Raw genomic sequence first — 17876 nt, forward strand, 5'->3', positions numbered from 1 at the left:
TTATCAATGCTTTCCTGTGCTGTATGCTTATAGTTATTGCTTGCTCTGTGATTCACGTGGTTGGAATCAAGCCATGACTGTCCATTCCTTCACACTGTTTTCTAAGACTCTTACATTATGCATGACAAAATTCTTTTGATTATTGCTGGCTGTCTTTTTTATACAGAGTGTACTGTGTTTGTAGTGACTGCTTTGCATGAAGATTATGAAATGTCATACAAATGAAATGGTTGTGAAAATAGAAAGGTATTCTGGGGCTTGACTTGCTATTTGTGTGCTGAGTATGTCAATTGTGTGACACTTAAAATTACTTTCATGTGGCCTTTGACTTCCCCCTTTGGTGTGTTCATTTCTGCTAACAGATTAACACTGTTAGGGATAATAAAAACATGTATTAAATGTTCACAGTGTTTTCTACAGTCATTCTTCTAAAACACGATCTTATTATAAATAAGTATACTGGACATGAAATTGCACAATGGCATGATCCCATTGTTTCATAAAGTTGATTTTGAAGTATTATTCCTGACTCTTCAACTAATTCCATAGCTAAACATGACTTCTACTAATGGTACTTTTCTCTGTTAAGTAACAAAATTATTTGTTGATATATTTATGCATGTGACAATTGCCCTAAATCCACAACTAACATTTAAATTAAAACACACGGGGGAGTACTTGTGTCATGACAAGTAATTTTAAAAAGTCACAGTTTTTTTAAATGTATAAATTAAAAATGTGTAAAATACAAGTGATAATGAACATACGAAGACAATTTTTAAAAAGCAGAAAAAGAACAACTTACAAAAAGTTTCTGTCTTTTATTTTTTCTAGAGTTATTCTCTGGTCCCAAGTTAAAGAATAGTCTGACCTGCTATATCTTTATAACTGTCACAGATTTTGATTAGACAGGACATTGAATAGATTAAGTATATTCAACTAATTAAACTGTTTACTTTTTATATGCAGTGGTATTTTTTACAGAAATCATTCCCTTGGCCTATGACTCAAATACTAAGTCATAGTATATTTTGAATGATGAAAACGTTCAGAAACCAAATCAATGAGATATTCTGGGGCAGGGGAATTTTTTCTTAAAAAATTAATCAACTGTGATATAACCACGTCCCCACTCTTTTTTTGAAATATTCTTGATAATTTTAATATTTACATTTATTTTTCCCCCTCAATCTTGTTTATTCTTGAATTGTCTTTTTTTTTCCCTCCATTTCTCCGTTCTCAATCCTAGGTCCCCTTACAAAGAAACAGACAGATGATTTAGGTGATAATGACGGTGCTGAAGATGAAGGTATTTTTCCCCCACCAAATCTATTTGCATGACCAGGGTTCCAATCACTTTCCCCACTCCTTTTTATTTTTTTACTTCTTGTCTTTTCTTGAAGAGTTCTTTTTTTAATTCTTGTTTTTGATGTGTTTTGTCTTCTTGCTTGTTGTTACATATGAATATGCATTTTAAATTTTTTTAAAGTGATTGCTACATTTTACATTTTGATGCCAACCATTAAGATGTTTTAGAAAGAGGGGCATTTTTTTCCTTTTTGGTTTTCTTGAGCTGACTTTTGATATGTTCCATCCCTGTTTTGACGAACCGCCACATTTCTTGAACTAACAATCTAACATGTAGTCCCTGTGCCCATTGCATGTGCTCTAATCTCTGGAAATATTTTGGTCAGTTTGACTGTATATCATTTTTACATTTTTCTTCCCTTTTCAAAAGTACTCCTTGCTCTACTAAAGGAGAGGGGCGCTGATACAAAGTGTTTCTTGAGCAATGTGATTTAGGTTTTTTTAAAAATCCTGTTTTGTGTTGATATTCTTAAATATCACATCAGTTAAATGGTATTACATAAACACCACAGGCACCACAACTGTTAGGCGAGTAATAAAGGGCAAACACATAGCCCCTGGTCCCTTAGTGTTGATTCATGATTCTGGACACATGTTCACGGGTGAATAACTGTCTGTCCTCTTACAGGACCCAAGTTCAGTTCCCAGCACCCATGTGAGGTGTAACTCAGTGTTCTGTGTTCTCCTCTGGCCACCCTGGGCACCTGAACTCATACACATTCACACCCAAACACAGATGTGCAGTCATATATTATTATGAACTAAAAATACACCTTGTAAATATTTTAATAAATTTAATAGGTATTTCAGATACAGGATTACAGATATATTTTTTCATTTAAAAACCAAGATTACAGGTATGTCTTTTCATTTCAAAAGGGGAATATATTTTATATAATCTAATAATATGAAATAAAATTTTCTAACATTCAAAGTATCATCATCCTCATATAATGAAAGATTTTCTACTTCATTAATAGGGGAATTCTTTTTTCTTTATTCTTACAGCATTCAGTTTTGATCAATTGGTAAATCTAAGCACCTGCTACCTCTCTTGAAGTATGTTTTTCTACCTGATATTTAACTATGTTTCTAGAGAGACTACTGCTTAATTTAGCCCATCTTCTTTCTATTCAGGATTTTATTTTTAATGTGCATTTTGTTTGATTTTTGATTTGCATGTTACACTAATTATAAGTTTTAGAGAGGCGATTAATACAATGTACAATTTTACATTTTCCCTCAAGCCTTTAGATCTCAAAAATATAAGAATGTAGGAAGGAATTTCTGAAATAAAATTACCTGTTCCCAGGTCAGCAGAACTACTACCCTCAAAAGTTGAAGAAATCTATGACTAAATCACCTTCATAAACAATTTGAATCCATTTATTTTAAATTTTTTGATACATATTCAACAAACTCTTCTACAATAGAAATTTAAATGTTAGGGGTAACATATAGAAAGCTTAATTGTTGTATCTTCAGATTTGTATTTTATAACATTTAAGGATTATTAATGGGCTGGAAAGATGTCTCAGAACTTAAGAGTACATATTAATTATCTTAGTGTTCTATTACTGGGAAGAAACACAACAGCTAAGGCAACTTTTACAAAGAGCATTTATTTGGTGGCTTGCTTACAGTTTCAGAGACTTAGTCTATTATCATGGTGGGAAGCAGGCAGGATGCAAGAGAAGTGGATGAGAGTTCTCTATCTGGATCAATGGCAGCAGACAGAGACAGACAGACACTGACCCTGGCCTGGGATTATAAGTCCTCAAAGCCCACCCCCATGCCACAACTCCAACAAGGCCGATATGTCCTAATCCTTCCTAGATAGCCCTTTAACTGGAAGGAAATGTGAAAATATGTAAGCCTATGGGGGCCAATCCCATTCAGTCCAACTCGCTGCTTTATTGGAGGTGCAAAGTACAAAACCCAGCACTTACCGACGGAGCTCACAAACTCGGTTATTCCAGCAACAAGAGGTCTCGTTCCCCATCCCCTCAAATTTCCTGGGTGTGTGGTTGGACATACACACACACACACACACAATAAATAATTAAAAAAGAATTGTGGCTACAGTGTAGTTATTACTATTTGATTATTTATTTATTTATTTATTTATTTATTTATTTATTTACCATGGATCCCAATGTAGAAGTAGGCATTAAACACAAGCTAATCACTACTATTAATATTAAGTAGTTAGATATCACTGCCCAAGACACATAATTTCCAGTGCTAAATAGTTAAAGTATAAACTTATGCTGTCAGATATACTCAAAGATTCAGAATATTTCTAGGTTATTGTAGGACATGGGTAGTGTTCTAAGATTATGCTTTAGGGAATTGTAAAATATATAAAATTTCCTAAAAATCTAAAATCTGATACATAGTATAGAGACCTGCATTTTGTAAAGTCCAAAATTTAGTAATATAGTCTCAAAACTAGAATAAATCATTACTCTAGTTTAAAATTTTTCAGGTGTTGAAACAATCAGGTTATTTTTTCCATTAAGAACGATAGCTTAGAGTAGGTACCTTTGAGTATTGGTAGTGAGTTAAGCCCTGTAGCAGCTATATCTAGTTTACAGATCACCTTTGAATCCCTTTTACCATTTATAGTTCATTATTAAAACTAGCATAAGCACTGGTTAAAATGTCAGGTCTCACTCAAGGCACGGGAAGCCGTTTACCAGGGCTACCAAGTTGAGGAACACTTCTCTTCTAAATGTTGGAAGCTGTGTGCTTTTCCAGCACTCGGTTCCATTGCAATCCACTCCTCTGTTGCGTTGGGTGATTACTTCAAAGCAAGAAAGATAATTCAGATACCCCATGAGAAAACGTGCAGAAGGTCTGATGATCTCCCCTTCAGTGCTCTTAGAATTATTTTGTAGATGCAATGCAAATCAAAATAATCTAATAAGCAGTTTGGATTGTGGCGAATGTTGACTTGGCATCACTGGGCACAGAGCAAAGGATGAAAAGTCACTGGAGTAAGGCTTCTCTCCCATGCTGGATCCAGGTTCTATGACCATTCTCCACTGTTTTCCTGTGACCCCTGCTTCCCTGGCTTGTCTCAGCCACTGCACTCTGAGCTCCCTTTTGACATTCACTGCCCTTTGTCCTTTATTTCCTTAGATGCACTGCAGATTTCTCTGCATTATAGACTGTGACTTCTCAGTCCCCAGCTGCAGTCATCTCTAGACCAAACACAATCACATCATTTTTAATTTATGATTTATAATAATCAAAAGAAGTATGTGTCTTATAGCCTAATCTGAAGTCATAAAAATGTTTCAAAACAGTATTCAACATTTCTCTCAACATAGTCTAGGAACTTACAAGATTACAGAGATATATTTAATTGTGCCAAGAATATCCCAATACTATCATTTTAACATTTAGACAATTTTATTATCTCCATAGAGATTCAAGTTCTCTAAACATTGATCTTTAGATTCTCATTTATTTTGTAAACAAATGTTTGTTTTGTTTAACAAGAACAGATTAAGCTACACTTTCTATGTTGCATTAGAAGTTCTGAAAGCTATCTGGCACCCATAAAAGTGAGTGAAAGGCATGGACATGTTTTCAAGTGTCTCTTTGTATGTCTCAGACAAAAATTTAATTACAGCAATGCTTCACAAGTTAGAAACTATTAAATCTCCAAAACCTCTAAAATACGGACAATTACCCAGTCCACGGTCCTTAAAAAAGCAACAAAACACACATTTAAAGAATTTGCCTACCAGTTGATCACTGGCCATTGAAAGGGCCTGTGATGCCGAGTCACACTCGCCAAGCACAGACTCTCTTATGATGTTGACATTTTCTACTTTGGCCTAAAATATTTGTAAATAGGATGCCATAGTTACTAAGGCTAAAGGTTAATATTCCAAATGTATTATTTCATTAACCTTAAAAACTTAGAGTTCTTTCTTAACACTTTATAGGAAAATGATCCTCATCATAGGATTTTCTTTACTATTCCACGCCTTTCAATCTCCATGTGTTTAACAAGGCCTAAAACAAGCAAAAGAATTATAAATACGCTTGTGAAAATTACATTTTGATTAGAACTAAGCTGGTGTTTTAAGAGCCCACGAAATGCCAATTTTAGTAAAGTCTGAGCTAGCTATTTATTCAAAACAAAAAAGTGTAGATAAAGCATAAAGTTCCTGTATTTCATTTTTATTTAGAAAATGAAATAATAGAGGTTTAAATGTACTGTGGCTCTAAACCATTCAATATTAACTACTGATAAACTTCTAGTACAGGAACTGAAGATAAAACAGAGATACTGTCAAAATGTGATCAGATAGCAATCAATATTATGGTATCTGATATATCAATTCCGTTTATTAATATCCTGGTCTGTTTTAAAAAACAAACTAAATAGTTACGATTTTAACTGCTTTTTATTAACAACAAAAAGACTTAGAGATTAAGCAAACAAAGGAAAATGTGTCACTCGTATAAAAAATAGGCCACTAACAACGACTTCCAGTTATTTTATGTTGGAGGATTCCAATGTGTTACAAAAGTTTCCAAATAGTAAATTAATTTACATTCAGAAATTTTAGTTATCAACACACATTATAGTATTTAAGTCCAGAATCACTTCAAAAGAAAAAATTCGTACATAGCATTATAATTTGATTGACATTTTTACAAGGAAGAGCTCAATATTCAAACTTCTTAGGCAAGACCAAAAGATTTGAAAAGTTTGAAAAATTGAATTAGAAATAATTTACCCAAATATCTGTTATTCTTTTATGCATAAATTTCAAGGGAGAGAGAGAGAGAGAGAGAGAGAGAGAGAGAGAGAGAAGAGAGAAGAGAGAAGAGGAGAGAAGAGACAAGAGGAGAGAAGAGAGAAGAGGAGAGAAGAGAGAAGAGGAGAGAAGAGAGAAGAGGAGAGAAGAGAGAAGAGGAGAGAAGAGAGAAGAACTTGCCTGGGCACAGACCCTAGATTCTTCAGACAGGATTGTCCTTTGAGACATTGCCCATGTGGGTCTGCCGCAAGGTGCGGAATAGTCTTCCCATGTGTGCTAGTATTGTCTTCCAGGTGAACAGAATGGCTCTGCCAAGACTTCATTACTGTTCACAGTGGGGGCTTTGTAATTCTATGTAATTTTAATTAAAGGAGAATTCTGAAACAGCCTCCCTCTGCGCTACCTCCAAGCATACAATTAGCAGAGTACAGTGTCTGCTGCGAACAGCTCGGCTAATGATTTCAGTTTAATAATTTATTATTGCTTCTTCAATGCCAACCATACAAGAAAAAATAAGAAGCTAAAATTGTATGCAGCAAGCAGGCCTTTTAGGTGTGTAGTTTAATCATCTTTGAAGGGATCCCTTCCCGTTTCCATCTAACACCTCCACAGTCCCCTGAATCTTGATATGAGAGGGAGCATGGGCTGGAAAGTTGGCTCAGTGGTGGCACCGGGGTTCGACTAATAGCGTGGCCCACATGGCGACTCACAACTGTCTGTACTCCAGCTCCAGAGGATCGTGGACTCTCTCTGGCACGTTCGGCACTAGGAATGCATGTATCCATGCAGGCAACACACCACATACACATAAAATAAGCTTTAAAAAAATTAAAATAAAAGAGAATGATTTTGTCTGTGAAAGAACTGCAGGGCATATGTGGTGACTATGCCTAGCAGACAGTTCCTATGGAAAGCTGTTCTCCCTGCTCGAACCCAGGATCTTCTCGGGAAGCACATCCATTGCGAGGCAAGCAAGGATGCTCACACACAGACAGGCAGCTAGTCCTTCTAAATTGCTCTTTCTTAAGGGGACACCCAAGAACAAATGTAATGGCTAGTGTACAAAAATGTCAAAATGGAGCCCATTAATTTTATGCTAAACTAAAATTCAACTATAAAAAATGAAGACTATTAAAAAATAACACATGTTCATTATCTAAAAACACAGGTGGGGGAGACTCTAAGATGTGCCATGAGCCACTTCCTCAACGTGGAAGTCTGAATAAACAAGAGAAACTGCAAGTTTTGATCTGAAAATGAGTTTTCAGTCAAAGAAATCATTTATCACAGTCAAAAATAGTTGAGACATGGGGCATTTAAATCGATCATTCCTTTTTTAGGGGAGGACAAACAGATCCCAAATCATCACCAGTCTTTCCTGTGATTTCTATCTTATGCTTCCATTAAATGCTGACATCATGACTGAAAGCTTGTAGGCAAAGTTAGTTTGATTAAAACATTTAAAGAACTTAAACTATATCTTCAAATGACACTTTCAAGCCAGTGATAAAATTAATATACAACAACATACTCCATATAAGGTTACTTATGAGAAGAAAGGGCCACAACTTGCTCTAAATAGTAATTTTTACTTATAGTCATATGTTGATATTTTAATGTTTGAGACTGAATCAACACCACAGGTTAACCTTTTTAAAAGAAATTACTACATTTTTAATATTGATAAAATCACTTTTTATATGGTACTTCCTCATTCTTGTTGAAAACCACATAGTTGTTGTCTGTGTATCTTAGCAAAATAAAATGAAATTGAGAATGGGAGAAAATCATATTAATGCCACCCGACATTTCTCCATTCTTGGCCTTATCGTAATCCATAATGAAAAATATGGCAATAGAGTGGGCCTAGGAAGAGCACATCAGCTACAGGGAGTAGTGCAAATAAAAGTTTGTCCTGTTTTTCTCCCAAACACTATGCTTGCTTTGGTAGGTGAACTCTGTGGCTTTTCTACAAACATATTCAAATAAATGCATCACAACAGGTGCTCAGATGCACATAATTTTACTGTCTAAACAATCGTTTGACAGTATTTAAGCAGTAAAATTAAACTCTGAAATGAATATTATAATGGCATAATTATATTCACAAATGAGAGCACAAATGACTTAATGTAATCATGTTGTATTTGATACAAAGCTCCATAGTAAGTAGGGGAAGGGGCAGATTCCTTGGCTCTAAATAGAAATGAACCACTGTCCTTACTTTATAGTTTGTGAATACCATGCCCATCTCTTGGAAACAAAGTTTTAGGCAGAAAATAATGGGTGCCTGTTGCTGTTTTCTACAATAACTCTTAATAAGAATTGCTTAAGAAACACTTTAAGAAAAGCAGCAATTTAAAATCATAAAAATGTGCTGTTTCATTGTATGTATTGTTGGGGGTAAGAATAACAGTCAACTATTTGTTTCTACAGATATTCGGGATAGTGGGGGTCCCAAGCCAGTGATGGTGTACATCCATGGTGGCTCTTACATGGAAGGCACCGGAAATCTATATGATGGGAGTGTCTTGGCAAGCTATGGCAACGTGATCGTCATCACAGTCAACTATCGGCTTGGGGTACTTGGTAAGATATCTCTTGCGTCTTTCACCATGCATCATAAAGAACGTCATAGCTTTGTTTTGCTTTCTTCTTTGCTTCCTGATGGAATTTTTTTGAACCTAAAGTTTTGAATGGTTCTATGAGCTCATTAAATGTTTACACAATAAGTTCAGCCAACTTGGGAAAGATTCAAATTTGCAGCAGAAAGGTAATAGAGGCGTTAATTGTTTAGATGTACATCGTGGTTTGACTCCACAGAAGCATGAAAGCTGACACTGGCAAAAGTCTTCAAAATGAGAAAAAAAAACAAGTGTCTGGACAAATATTTACTTCTGTTGTTCTTTGGTGGAGCAGTGCTAAAAATATGCTTGAGGTTGCTCTCAGATACAGGTTTAGACTTCCTTCTAGAATCGTATATGGACTAACTTGGTGAAGTTTCTGTTTACCATTGTCATGTAGGCGTTTCCTTGCTTCTATTTATTTGCGATTCCAAATTGATTAAGAATATTTTCTCTTGGTATATTTCTATTGAATGACTTAATTTGAAAAAGCATACAGTCATTGCTTAAGCTGACAGTCAGGTCAATTCAGTCTGCTCCATTGTTTCCAGATGGAAGACAAGAGTCTAAGCCAGGACCCTTCATTTTGAATAAAAATATAGAGGAATTTTACTCTTCATAAAATATCTTAATTTAATAGTCAAGTTTGAAAAAGATAGCTTGCTGTTCTACCAATTTAAGAAGTAGGTCACATTATTGGCAATGATGAAGAAAATAGTATTTAATCAAAGTTATCTGTGGTATGTTAATGTAACTTGATTGAAAATAAAATGTATCTGCAAAATATTTCACTTTTAAATCTTAGCTGTTCTAAAACTTTTACCACAACTTCAAGACTCAGAATCATTGTCTGTAGATAAAGGGATAATCTACTCCTGATTTTTGTTTTCTAAATTTAGGAGAAATGCTAAGTTGTATACTATTTTATATCATACATATGTTTTTGCCATGTTGAGAATAAGGGCTTTTTACTTTCTCATCTTCCTTAGATATTTTGACAATGTGGTGGAGTCAAGTGGATGATGCTATAATGGGCATATTTTATCAGTGGAGGTAGAGTTTAGTTCTGCAGCCCAGTGCACAGGGGCATTTTGCTGACCAGGGTGTATAATTATGCATTCTTCAGTTAGAATCATTTTGTTGCATTAGAAAATGCTTCTGACCACTGAAAACTCTGCAGATTAGAAGACAAAGAAGGAAGTGTTCATAATTATCTCTAAGTATCTTACAAAACATTTTCAGATGACGGTTTTTGTTGATGTCTCACCACTTTTATTTTGTAGTATTTACATTTTATACTATTTCTATAATTCACTCATTTTAATAACTATCATTCTCATTGTTTTCCAAATTTCTCCTGTTGAAAATCCCATATAGTGACATGTTTGTAGACTGAAAAATCTAAAAGAAATTGCAAGTGTGGAGTTCGTGCTTGTAGCTACAGCATACGGCGTCTTGGCTGACAATTAGTGTGTCACAGCACAACTCTCTATGATGAGCTTTGTGATGAAGCTAATAGAAATTTTACCCCAGGCTTTCTGTTTCTCTCCTATTGTGTCTTTAGTAAGGACTTCACATTGATCTGATTTGAATCCTCCATGCACGGTCACATTTTGTCTTAAGAAACGACATTGTGGTTGGGTTTCAGCATAACAGATCAAGCAGCTAAAGGAAGGAAACACTCACTCATCTCACTGTCTGCCTGGCTCAGAGCCAGCACTGCTGCCATGGAGGATGGGACTTTCGAGGTTTAGTTTGCTCTGTCTGAATCCCAAAGTTCAGCCTTCAGTTGGCTCTTTTATTCCGTAAGCAGTAATCATATTTAGTCTGAGGCTGCTTTTTATTAAACTCTTAACATGAAAAATAATCAAAATTTGTTGGTGAAATTGTGTAAAGGAATGGTTCTCAACCCAAGGGTCACGAACCCTTTCTTTACATAAACCTTTCTTCGGGCCTAAGACCACTGGAATACACAATGCTTCATAAAAGTAGCAGCAAAATCATTGTATGGTTGCGGTCAGCACACCATGAGGAGCTGTGTGAAAAAGTTGCCGCCTCAGGAAGGCTGAGAACCACTGCTCGAACGCATATTTTAAAGTATTGATCCTAGAGTCAGTTGGATTTTAAAATAAAACTGTTGGGATTGTATTAAAATGAGATAACAGAAGTAATTATCAGAGTATGTGTTATGGCATCCTTCTCACAAGCGTCACATTAAACCAGAGCAACAGTCATGTGTTGAGCCATGACAATGAGGACTGAATATTTCGCGTGTTTGTTGTGTATATTCATCTAACAACAAGGTCAGCCAAGGATTCTTAGGCATGGGTTCCAAAAGAACGGTGGTCCAGTTTGCTGTGAGGTAAATGCTGAAAATCAGGTTTAAAATTTTGATTTAAAAAGTTGATTTCATATCAGAGAAAGTCCTACGCTGTCTTTTGATTCTGGTGTTTTGTTGTGAAGATGAATTTGGGAAACCAGTGAAAACTGGCTAATTATAGTTCTGTTGATCTGTGGCAATTGGCAGCCAAGCCTGTGTTTGGAGCACGTTTTCGCCACTTTGAGTTTATTATATTTGTTTTGCTTTTTCTTTTTGTGGTTAGTAGTGAAGTAAAAATGATTCAGGTATAAAATTCATACGACTATCTGGTAACCAAGGTTCTAGAATTAAATCGTCTTGTGTGAAAAAGTATTTTGTGCGTTACCAATTAGGAGCAGCGTGGAGAAAAACTAAACATGTCAGTCCATTCAGGGAGTCCATGGTTGGCATAACTTCCTGAACTAAGAAGCTTCTGTGGTGTCCTTGGAAGAGTGGCACATACTCTCACTGAAGACTACTGCAGATAGCCTTTCCCAATGAGATAGTCAGCTGTGTGCTGACAAGATTAACGGCCAGTAAGGTTGACAATTCAAACAAGAGGGAGGAGGTAGAACTCTGGTTCTCCCCTCACTGTCTCAGATCAACTGTCAGTTCCTGGGGACCGTGTATCAGACAATAAGCATCTAGACGGGAGCTTGATCCTGCTCACAGTTTCGTACTCCTGCAGTTGTGATGTAGCTGGCTGTGTTTCTGCTGCATTTAGCATCTGCTGTTTAAAGCACTATTCCATAGATCTTGGAATTGAGTATATAATAATTTTTACTGGGTTGCATTTTAATATTTTAATTTATGGTTACTAAAATTTATTAACTTGGTTATTTGAAAAATGCTTTGGTTATGTTTTGTTGTAGGAGAAAATAATCTATTTAAAATATTTAGATTGTACCCTGGGTAAATGTGTATTTTTATTGCCAAAAATTGAAAATTGTGATGAAATAAGTTGTTCACTGTGAAAGATGCAGTACATTCACATTTTTGAAAATGGAAACACTAAAATGGTAATGTATCTGTAAACCTCACAAAATATAAAATACAGTAGGCAATTTAATATTTCAATGAGTTTCAACTATTTTAAAATTGCAATAAATTTATGTTACTTTTAGTATAAAATGAATGGTTCAATGCAATAGTATTTAAATTAGGTCAATGTAAAATTTGTCCTCTGGTAGAAAAAGCTATCTTTGTCTGATAAGGACCTGCTAGAGGTAGTTGTGCACATCTTTATTCTAGCCAATATTATTAATTTTTATATTTATTTTTGTTATTTCTTTTTACACACAAAGTGCATTGATCTACCTCTAACACTTTCTAAACTCAATCCCCTTTCCTAACCATATAACTTGTACCCTTTCCTTGTTGTTTCTGTCTTTTCTTTGTCAGTGCCTCAAGATCAGTTAATTTATGTCACCTAACTGTTAGTGAATGTGTGGTTTTCCGCTGTGCGTGGTTGACTTAGCAAGTGGTAGACTCTTAGGGAAAGCTGTCTCTCTCTCTCCTGACAGCTAGCAGTTGCCAATAGCTCGGTGTCTTGTGGTGAAATAGTGTGCTCTATCCCTCTCTATGCTGAGATTTGATATGGTTAGGATTTGTACAGGATTTATGTTCTCATGACTGCTGTGAACTTATATGCATAGCTACCCTGCTGAATCCAGAAGAAAATCTTCCCTTGGAGTCATTCATCAGCCCAGGATCTTACATGTTTTATGCCCCCTTCTCCTGTAATGATCCCTGAGACATGAGAGAGGCTGTATTTGGTATATATATGTTCCCTTTAGGTCTGAGCATTCTACACTTTTATTCACCGAACTGTGGTCAGTTGTGAGCTGCCATCAGCTACAAAAAGGGCTATCTCAGATTAATGTCGAGATGAATAGTCTATGGGTGCAATGACAACGACTCAGAGTTGTTTACTATGTATGATTAGCATCATAATAGCAGTAGTTTCTCGCCTATGATTTAGGAACTTCCCAGCTATAAGTTCTAAAACAACAACAAAATGTTGCTAGATAAGGATTTTGGCTCGTGTAGTAGATCTTAAATTCAGTAGCAAAGTAGCTTTTATTTTCTTGAAATTCATGCAACTATTGTACCAGTGTGCACACCTCCCAGACTGGTCGATGCTGATTGTACCAGTGCGCACACCTCCCAGGCTGGTCAGTCCTGGTTGTACCATTGAACACACCTCCCAGGATGGTCAATCCTCATTGTACCATTGCTCACACTCCTAGGCTGGTCGATCCTGAGTGTACCAGTGCACACACATCCCTGGCTGATCATTTCTGAATGTACTAGTGAACACACCTCCCAGGCTGGTCGATGCTGAGTGTACCAGTGCGGACACCTCCCAGGATGGTTGATCCTGATTGTACCATTGTGCACACTTTCCAGGATGGTCAATCCTGATTATACCATTGAGCACACCTCCTAGGCTGGTCTATCCTGATTGTACCAATGCATACACCTCCCAGGCTGGTCGATCCTGATTATACCATTGTGCACACCTCCCAGGCTGGTCGATCCTGATTGTACCATTGTGCACACCTCCCAGGATGGCTGATCCTGATTGTACCATTGAGCATACCTACTAGGCTGGTGGATCCTGAGTGTACCAGTGCACACATCCCAGGCTGGTTGATGCTGATTGTACCAATGTGCACACCTCCAAGGATGGTGGATCCTGTAGTTTTCAGGACTGATAGACAGGTGTGACCAAGTGATGACTGATAGACAGGTATGACTGAGTGATGACTGTCTTTCTTCTCCAGTATCTTACATGGAGTTTCTAGCAATATGAAAGCTAGCCAAGAGGGCTGAAGCATCCAGGATTCATTACCTCCAAAATTTGTATGAAATTAAACAAATTTTGGGAAAATATCTGATTAAATATTTCACTTTGAAATATATATTTTGCATAAGCCTTTAGAGTGGAAAATATTGAAGTAAATTATATATAATTGTATTAAATAATTATAATTAGTTTATCATGCTACTAAAGGTTATATAGTTCAAAACAATTTTTCTTAACTTATTGCAAATCAATTTTAATAAACTTTGTTTTTATTCTGTTCAGCCTGATTACTGAGAGTTGATGATTTTTATAACTATAGTAAAGCTTAAAATACTATAAGAGAGAATGCATACATACCTATTGCTTTAGTATGGTCAATTGTCACCAACACCACTCAAGTTAACAATATTCATTGTTATGAAGAATGAAAAGTAGGCACAACATTGTCATTTAAAAAATGTTTTATTAAGGGAAAGGTGAATTGAATGATAGAGGATAGTAATTTATATACTTTATTGTGATAACATCTAAATTAATTTCTATTTTGAAGGCATGGTATATATAAAACTAAAAACCTGAACTTTAAAAGAATAGAAACAAAACGTATGAGATGGGTTGATGAGGACTGCTCAAAATGATCTGTGTCTGAACTCTACGAGATTCAGCTCAAGGGGATTCACCAAGTCTGTGGTATAATGTACATTCACATATTTGTATGCAACAGCGATTAATGAAAAAGTGGCCATGAACTCGAAGAAGAACAAGGAGAGCAAACAAGGGTTCAGAGAAAGACAAGGAAGTAGGGACAGCGGTAATTATATTGTAGTCTCAAAAATAAAAGCAAAAAAGTAAAGCGAACCATTTTCCGACTTTGCACTTTGAATTTTTTTAAATAGAGAAATGCTTGTCTTTTATTTTTTCATTCCCATCTGCCGCAATTATAAACAAATCTCTAAAACAAAAATAAAAATAGCTCCATATACAAAAATAATGTATAATCACATGCCAAATTTTATGTTGTTGATTTCCTACTTTGTGTCCGTGTATGTTATTGGATCACACAAAGGAAATTACTCTGCTCTTCACCTCAGATTCTCTTTATGGATTTCTAGTTTTTGGACAAGACCCTGAATTACTGAAAAGGAGAAAGCATACCATCATTTCTTTATTGTTTATTTCCCATATTGTTCTTGCCTTAAAAAACTGAAGAAATTTGTGACAACTAGAGACATAACAAATAGGCTGCAATTTATATTTGGAAAATTAAATACTTAAAAAGAATTGGATGCCCCATTATTCAAAAAGCATTTTAAAGGGCAAGGCTTTGCGTGTCTTAATCACCACTGTCATGCAAAGGTACGGTGAATAATAATCAAATGATACACTAGTAATTTTTCTGACATTATACTACAGAGAAATTGATTATATGAGCTGTATTATTTTTATTTGCAACATAGAGTAATAATAGAATTGAGTGGATATTATGTTACTAGAAAATGTGAAACTATAATCAGTATAGTTCTTGTGTCAATTTTCAGTAAATCCAACAGCTTAGCAGTAAATGCTTGGATTTCTACAGTGCCATTCAACAAAGTGCAAACCAAACCCAGTAAGCCAAGATATTTGGTGATTTTAGTTATCAAAGTTGAAACCTAAATTGCAGTTCAAAAAGCAGAGATTTATGGTGGTCATAGATTTGTCCTGTAACATACCAGTTGTTTCAGCTGGGTTTTAATAAAGTGTAGGTGGTAATCAATTTTGATTGAGTGCTAGAATGAGCACCCTGGAGGAGAGAGATTGTTTATTTAAGGAAACTTTTTAAAAAAACCAAGCTAACTGAAACTTTGAACAATAAGCTGCGTGTTTGTTATTTTTATTCTACATCCTACCTACAATGTGTTTGATGTAGGTTAGAAAATTGTCAGTAAGTCCCAAATGACAAGTAATTGTCAGTTAATGTAGTTACGAGGAGAGTTTCTGTAAGACGTGTTCCAGGTATCTCTGTTGATTTATCCACTGTAAACTGTGTGGTGGTCTGCACAGACTTCTGTTAACTGTTGAGGGCTTTATAAACATTCCATCTGCTGCCGTAAGGGATGTGAGAGATGCAACAGGTAAACAGAAATCAGCATATGATGTTCACTAGACAGCAGCTTAGCTCATCGTCAGCTCTGAGTTAGACATGGTTCTAGAAGAGAAATGTCCTTGAGACCAGATGCTCTGTGAGGCTCCCGAATAGGTGACCCCTAGGGACGCATCACTGCCTTGTCAATACCATGTGTCTCTTCTACAAAGCAAAGACTTCCATTAAATTCTAGAAAATTCTGGCAAGTCATTCTCTTTGTGTTGGTCTATACTGAATCTCTTCAACTCAACATGGCTGATGTGTGTGGAATTTTCAGGTTTCTTCATTTCGTGTTGACAACTAGCTTAGGCTGGTAGCTGTAGCAACAACAATAATAATCACAGTCATATCTGCTAGGGACGAGCTGAGCCCTTGAGTTTCCAGGGGGAATTAGAAATATTTCTTTTATGCACACTATCAAAGATTTTATCAAATTTGTCAATGTTTTGATGATGAGAATAACCAAAACTGTACTATGGAAAAACATTTAACATTTAAGTTAAAATTTGAAGGCTTAAAGACTCAGTATTATCAATTTTATTCTCGAGCCTAATAAATAAAAGATATACTGATAACTTCCTAATCTTATATTGTTTTTTACTAACCAATATGGTCACATGTAGGCTCTGACCTGTCTTAAAAGAATGTATTATGTTTTATTAATTCTCAAAAAATGTTCAAATACTGGTAATAAGTGAAATATGTGACTTATAAGTTTCTTATTTATTCAGATCAATGATTTAGAAATAACAACATAGAATGTAGATTCTCCCACCCCTAGGCAAGGCTTTTCTGGGGCTAGAATGTAGTTGCTAGTCCCTGTTTCCACAGTTGGTAGCCGCTCTTTTAATTAATCCATTCATCTGTTCACTCATGAGCTCCACACACATCTGCAAAGTGCCCTCAAAAAACTCTCATTATGTGGTCACAAACGTGGACAAATCAGACTCAATCTGTCCTCTTTCCAGGTCATGGTAAGAAAGGGAGAAAGGCATTTAATGTTGATATGAACACACATGTTGAAAAGTTGTGTTTCTGAAAAAGAAATCATCTCTGCAGTTGTCTGTGGAGGCGAACTATATAAAAAGAGAACGACATCATTTTGTCTCTCATGGTCAGGCTTCTCTAATGCCTTCAAAAAGGTAAAGATTTAGAGTCAGGAAAAAATATTCCAAAACAGTTCTAAATGCATTGGAAGCAAACTGACTTGTTTAAAGAAGCAGATAGAAATGTGGAAGTATTAGCAATTAGACTCACCACAAATAATACATCTCAAAATTTCAATCTAAAAAACTACACTACTGCTGCTGTTTAAAAAATGATATTAGTCTTTACCTAAGATAGCTCTTTCTATATTCCAAACACACGAGAACTTGGATCCTGAGTCTTGACATTTTGCTGGACTTTTGAATTGTGCTTTTTTCCCCCCCTCTGTAGTCCCTGCTTACCCCAACCTGAAGGCCTGGCCCCCTTTCTTCCCTTTCATTGACTTGTATTAGAAATAGACTATCTCATTTGCACACACATGTAGTTCTTCTGCTGTCGCGGCTGTCCCCGGGTCTTCCCGCCGACTACCTAATATGCAAACATCTGGGCATGTCTCCACGTCTTCCCGTGTACTACCGACTCTGCAGACATCTGGGTACTACTCCTTCTGTCATTGTCTTCTTATTCTGAATTATCCCACTTCATTTTTTTAAAAATTAAAGTCAGGGTGCTAGAGCCTTTCTTTGAGCCCTACTGTTACCGTGCTTCCTCATCTTGGGTTTTCCAGATGGCCTAGATCATCCAGTTCCAAACTCACATGCAA

At 35.9% G+C, this 17876-nt stretch overlaps 1 protein-coding gene across 5 annotated transcripts in view; it reads left to right on the top strand.

Annotated features, from left to right (window-relative positions):
• Positions 1-17876, top strand: part of Nlgn1 (neuroligin 1) — an 872651-nt gene that overhangs the window by 391432 nt on the left and 463343 nt on the right. For all 5 annotated transcript variants that reach the window (XM_057756955.1, XM_057756953.1, XM_057756957.1 and 2 more), the window contains one exon: positions 8586-8738. In XM_057756955.1, the coding sequence (XP_057612938.1) occupies positions 8586-8738 (153 nt within the window). The remainder of the gene's footprint in view (positions 1-8585; positions 8739-17876) is intronic.

This window comes from Chionomys nivalis, chromosome 24 (assembly GCF_950005125.1).
Source record: "Chionomys nivalis chromosome 24, mChiNiv1.1, whole genome shotgun sequence".
NCBI lineage: Eukaryota > Metazoa > Chordata > Mammalia > Rodentia > Cricetidae > Chionomys > Chionomys nivalis.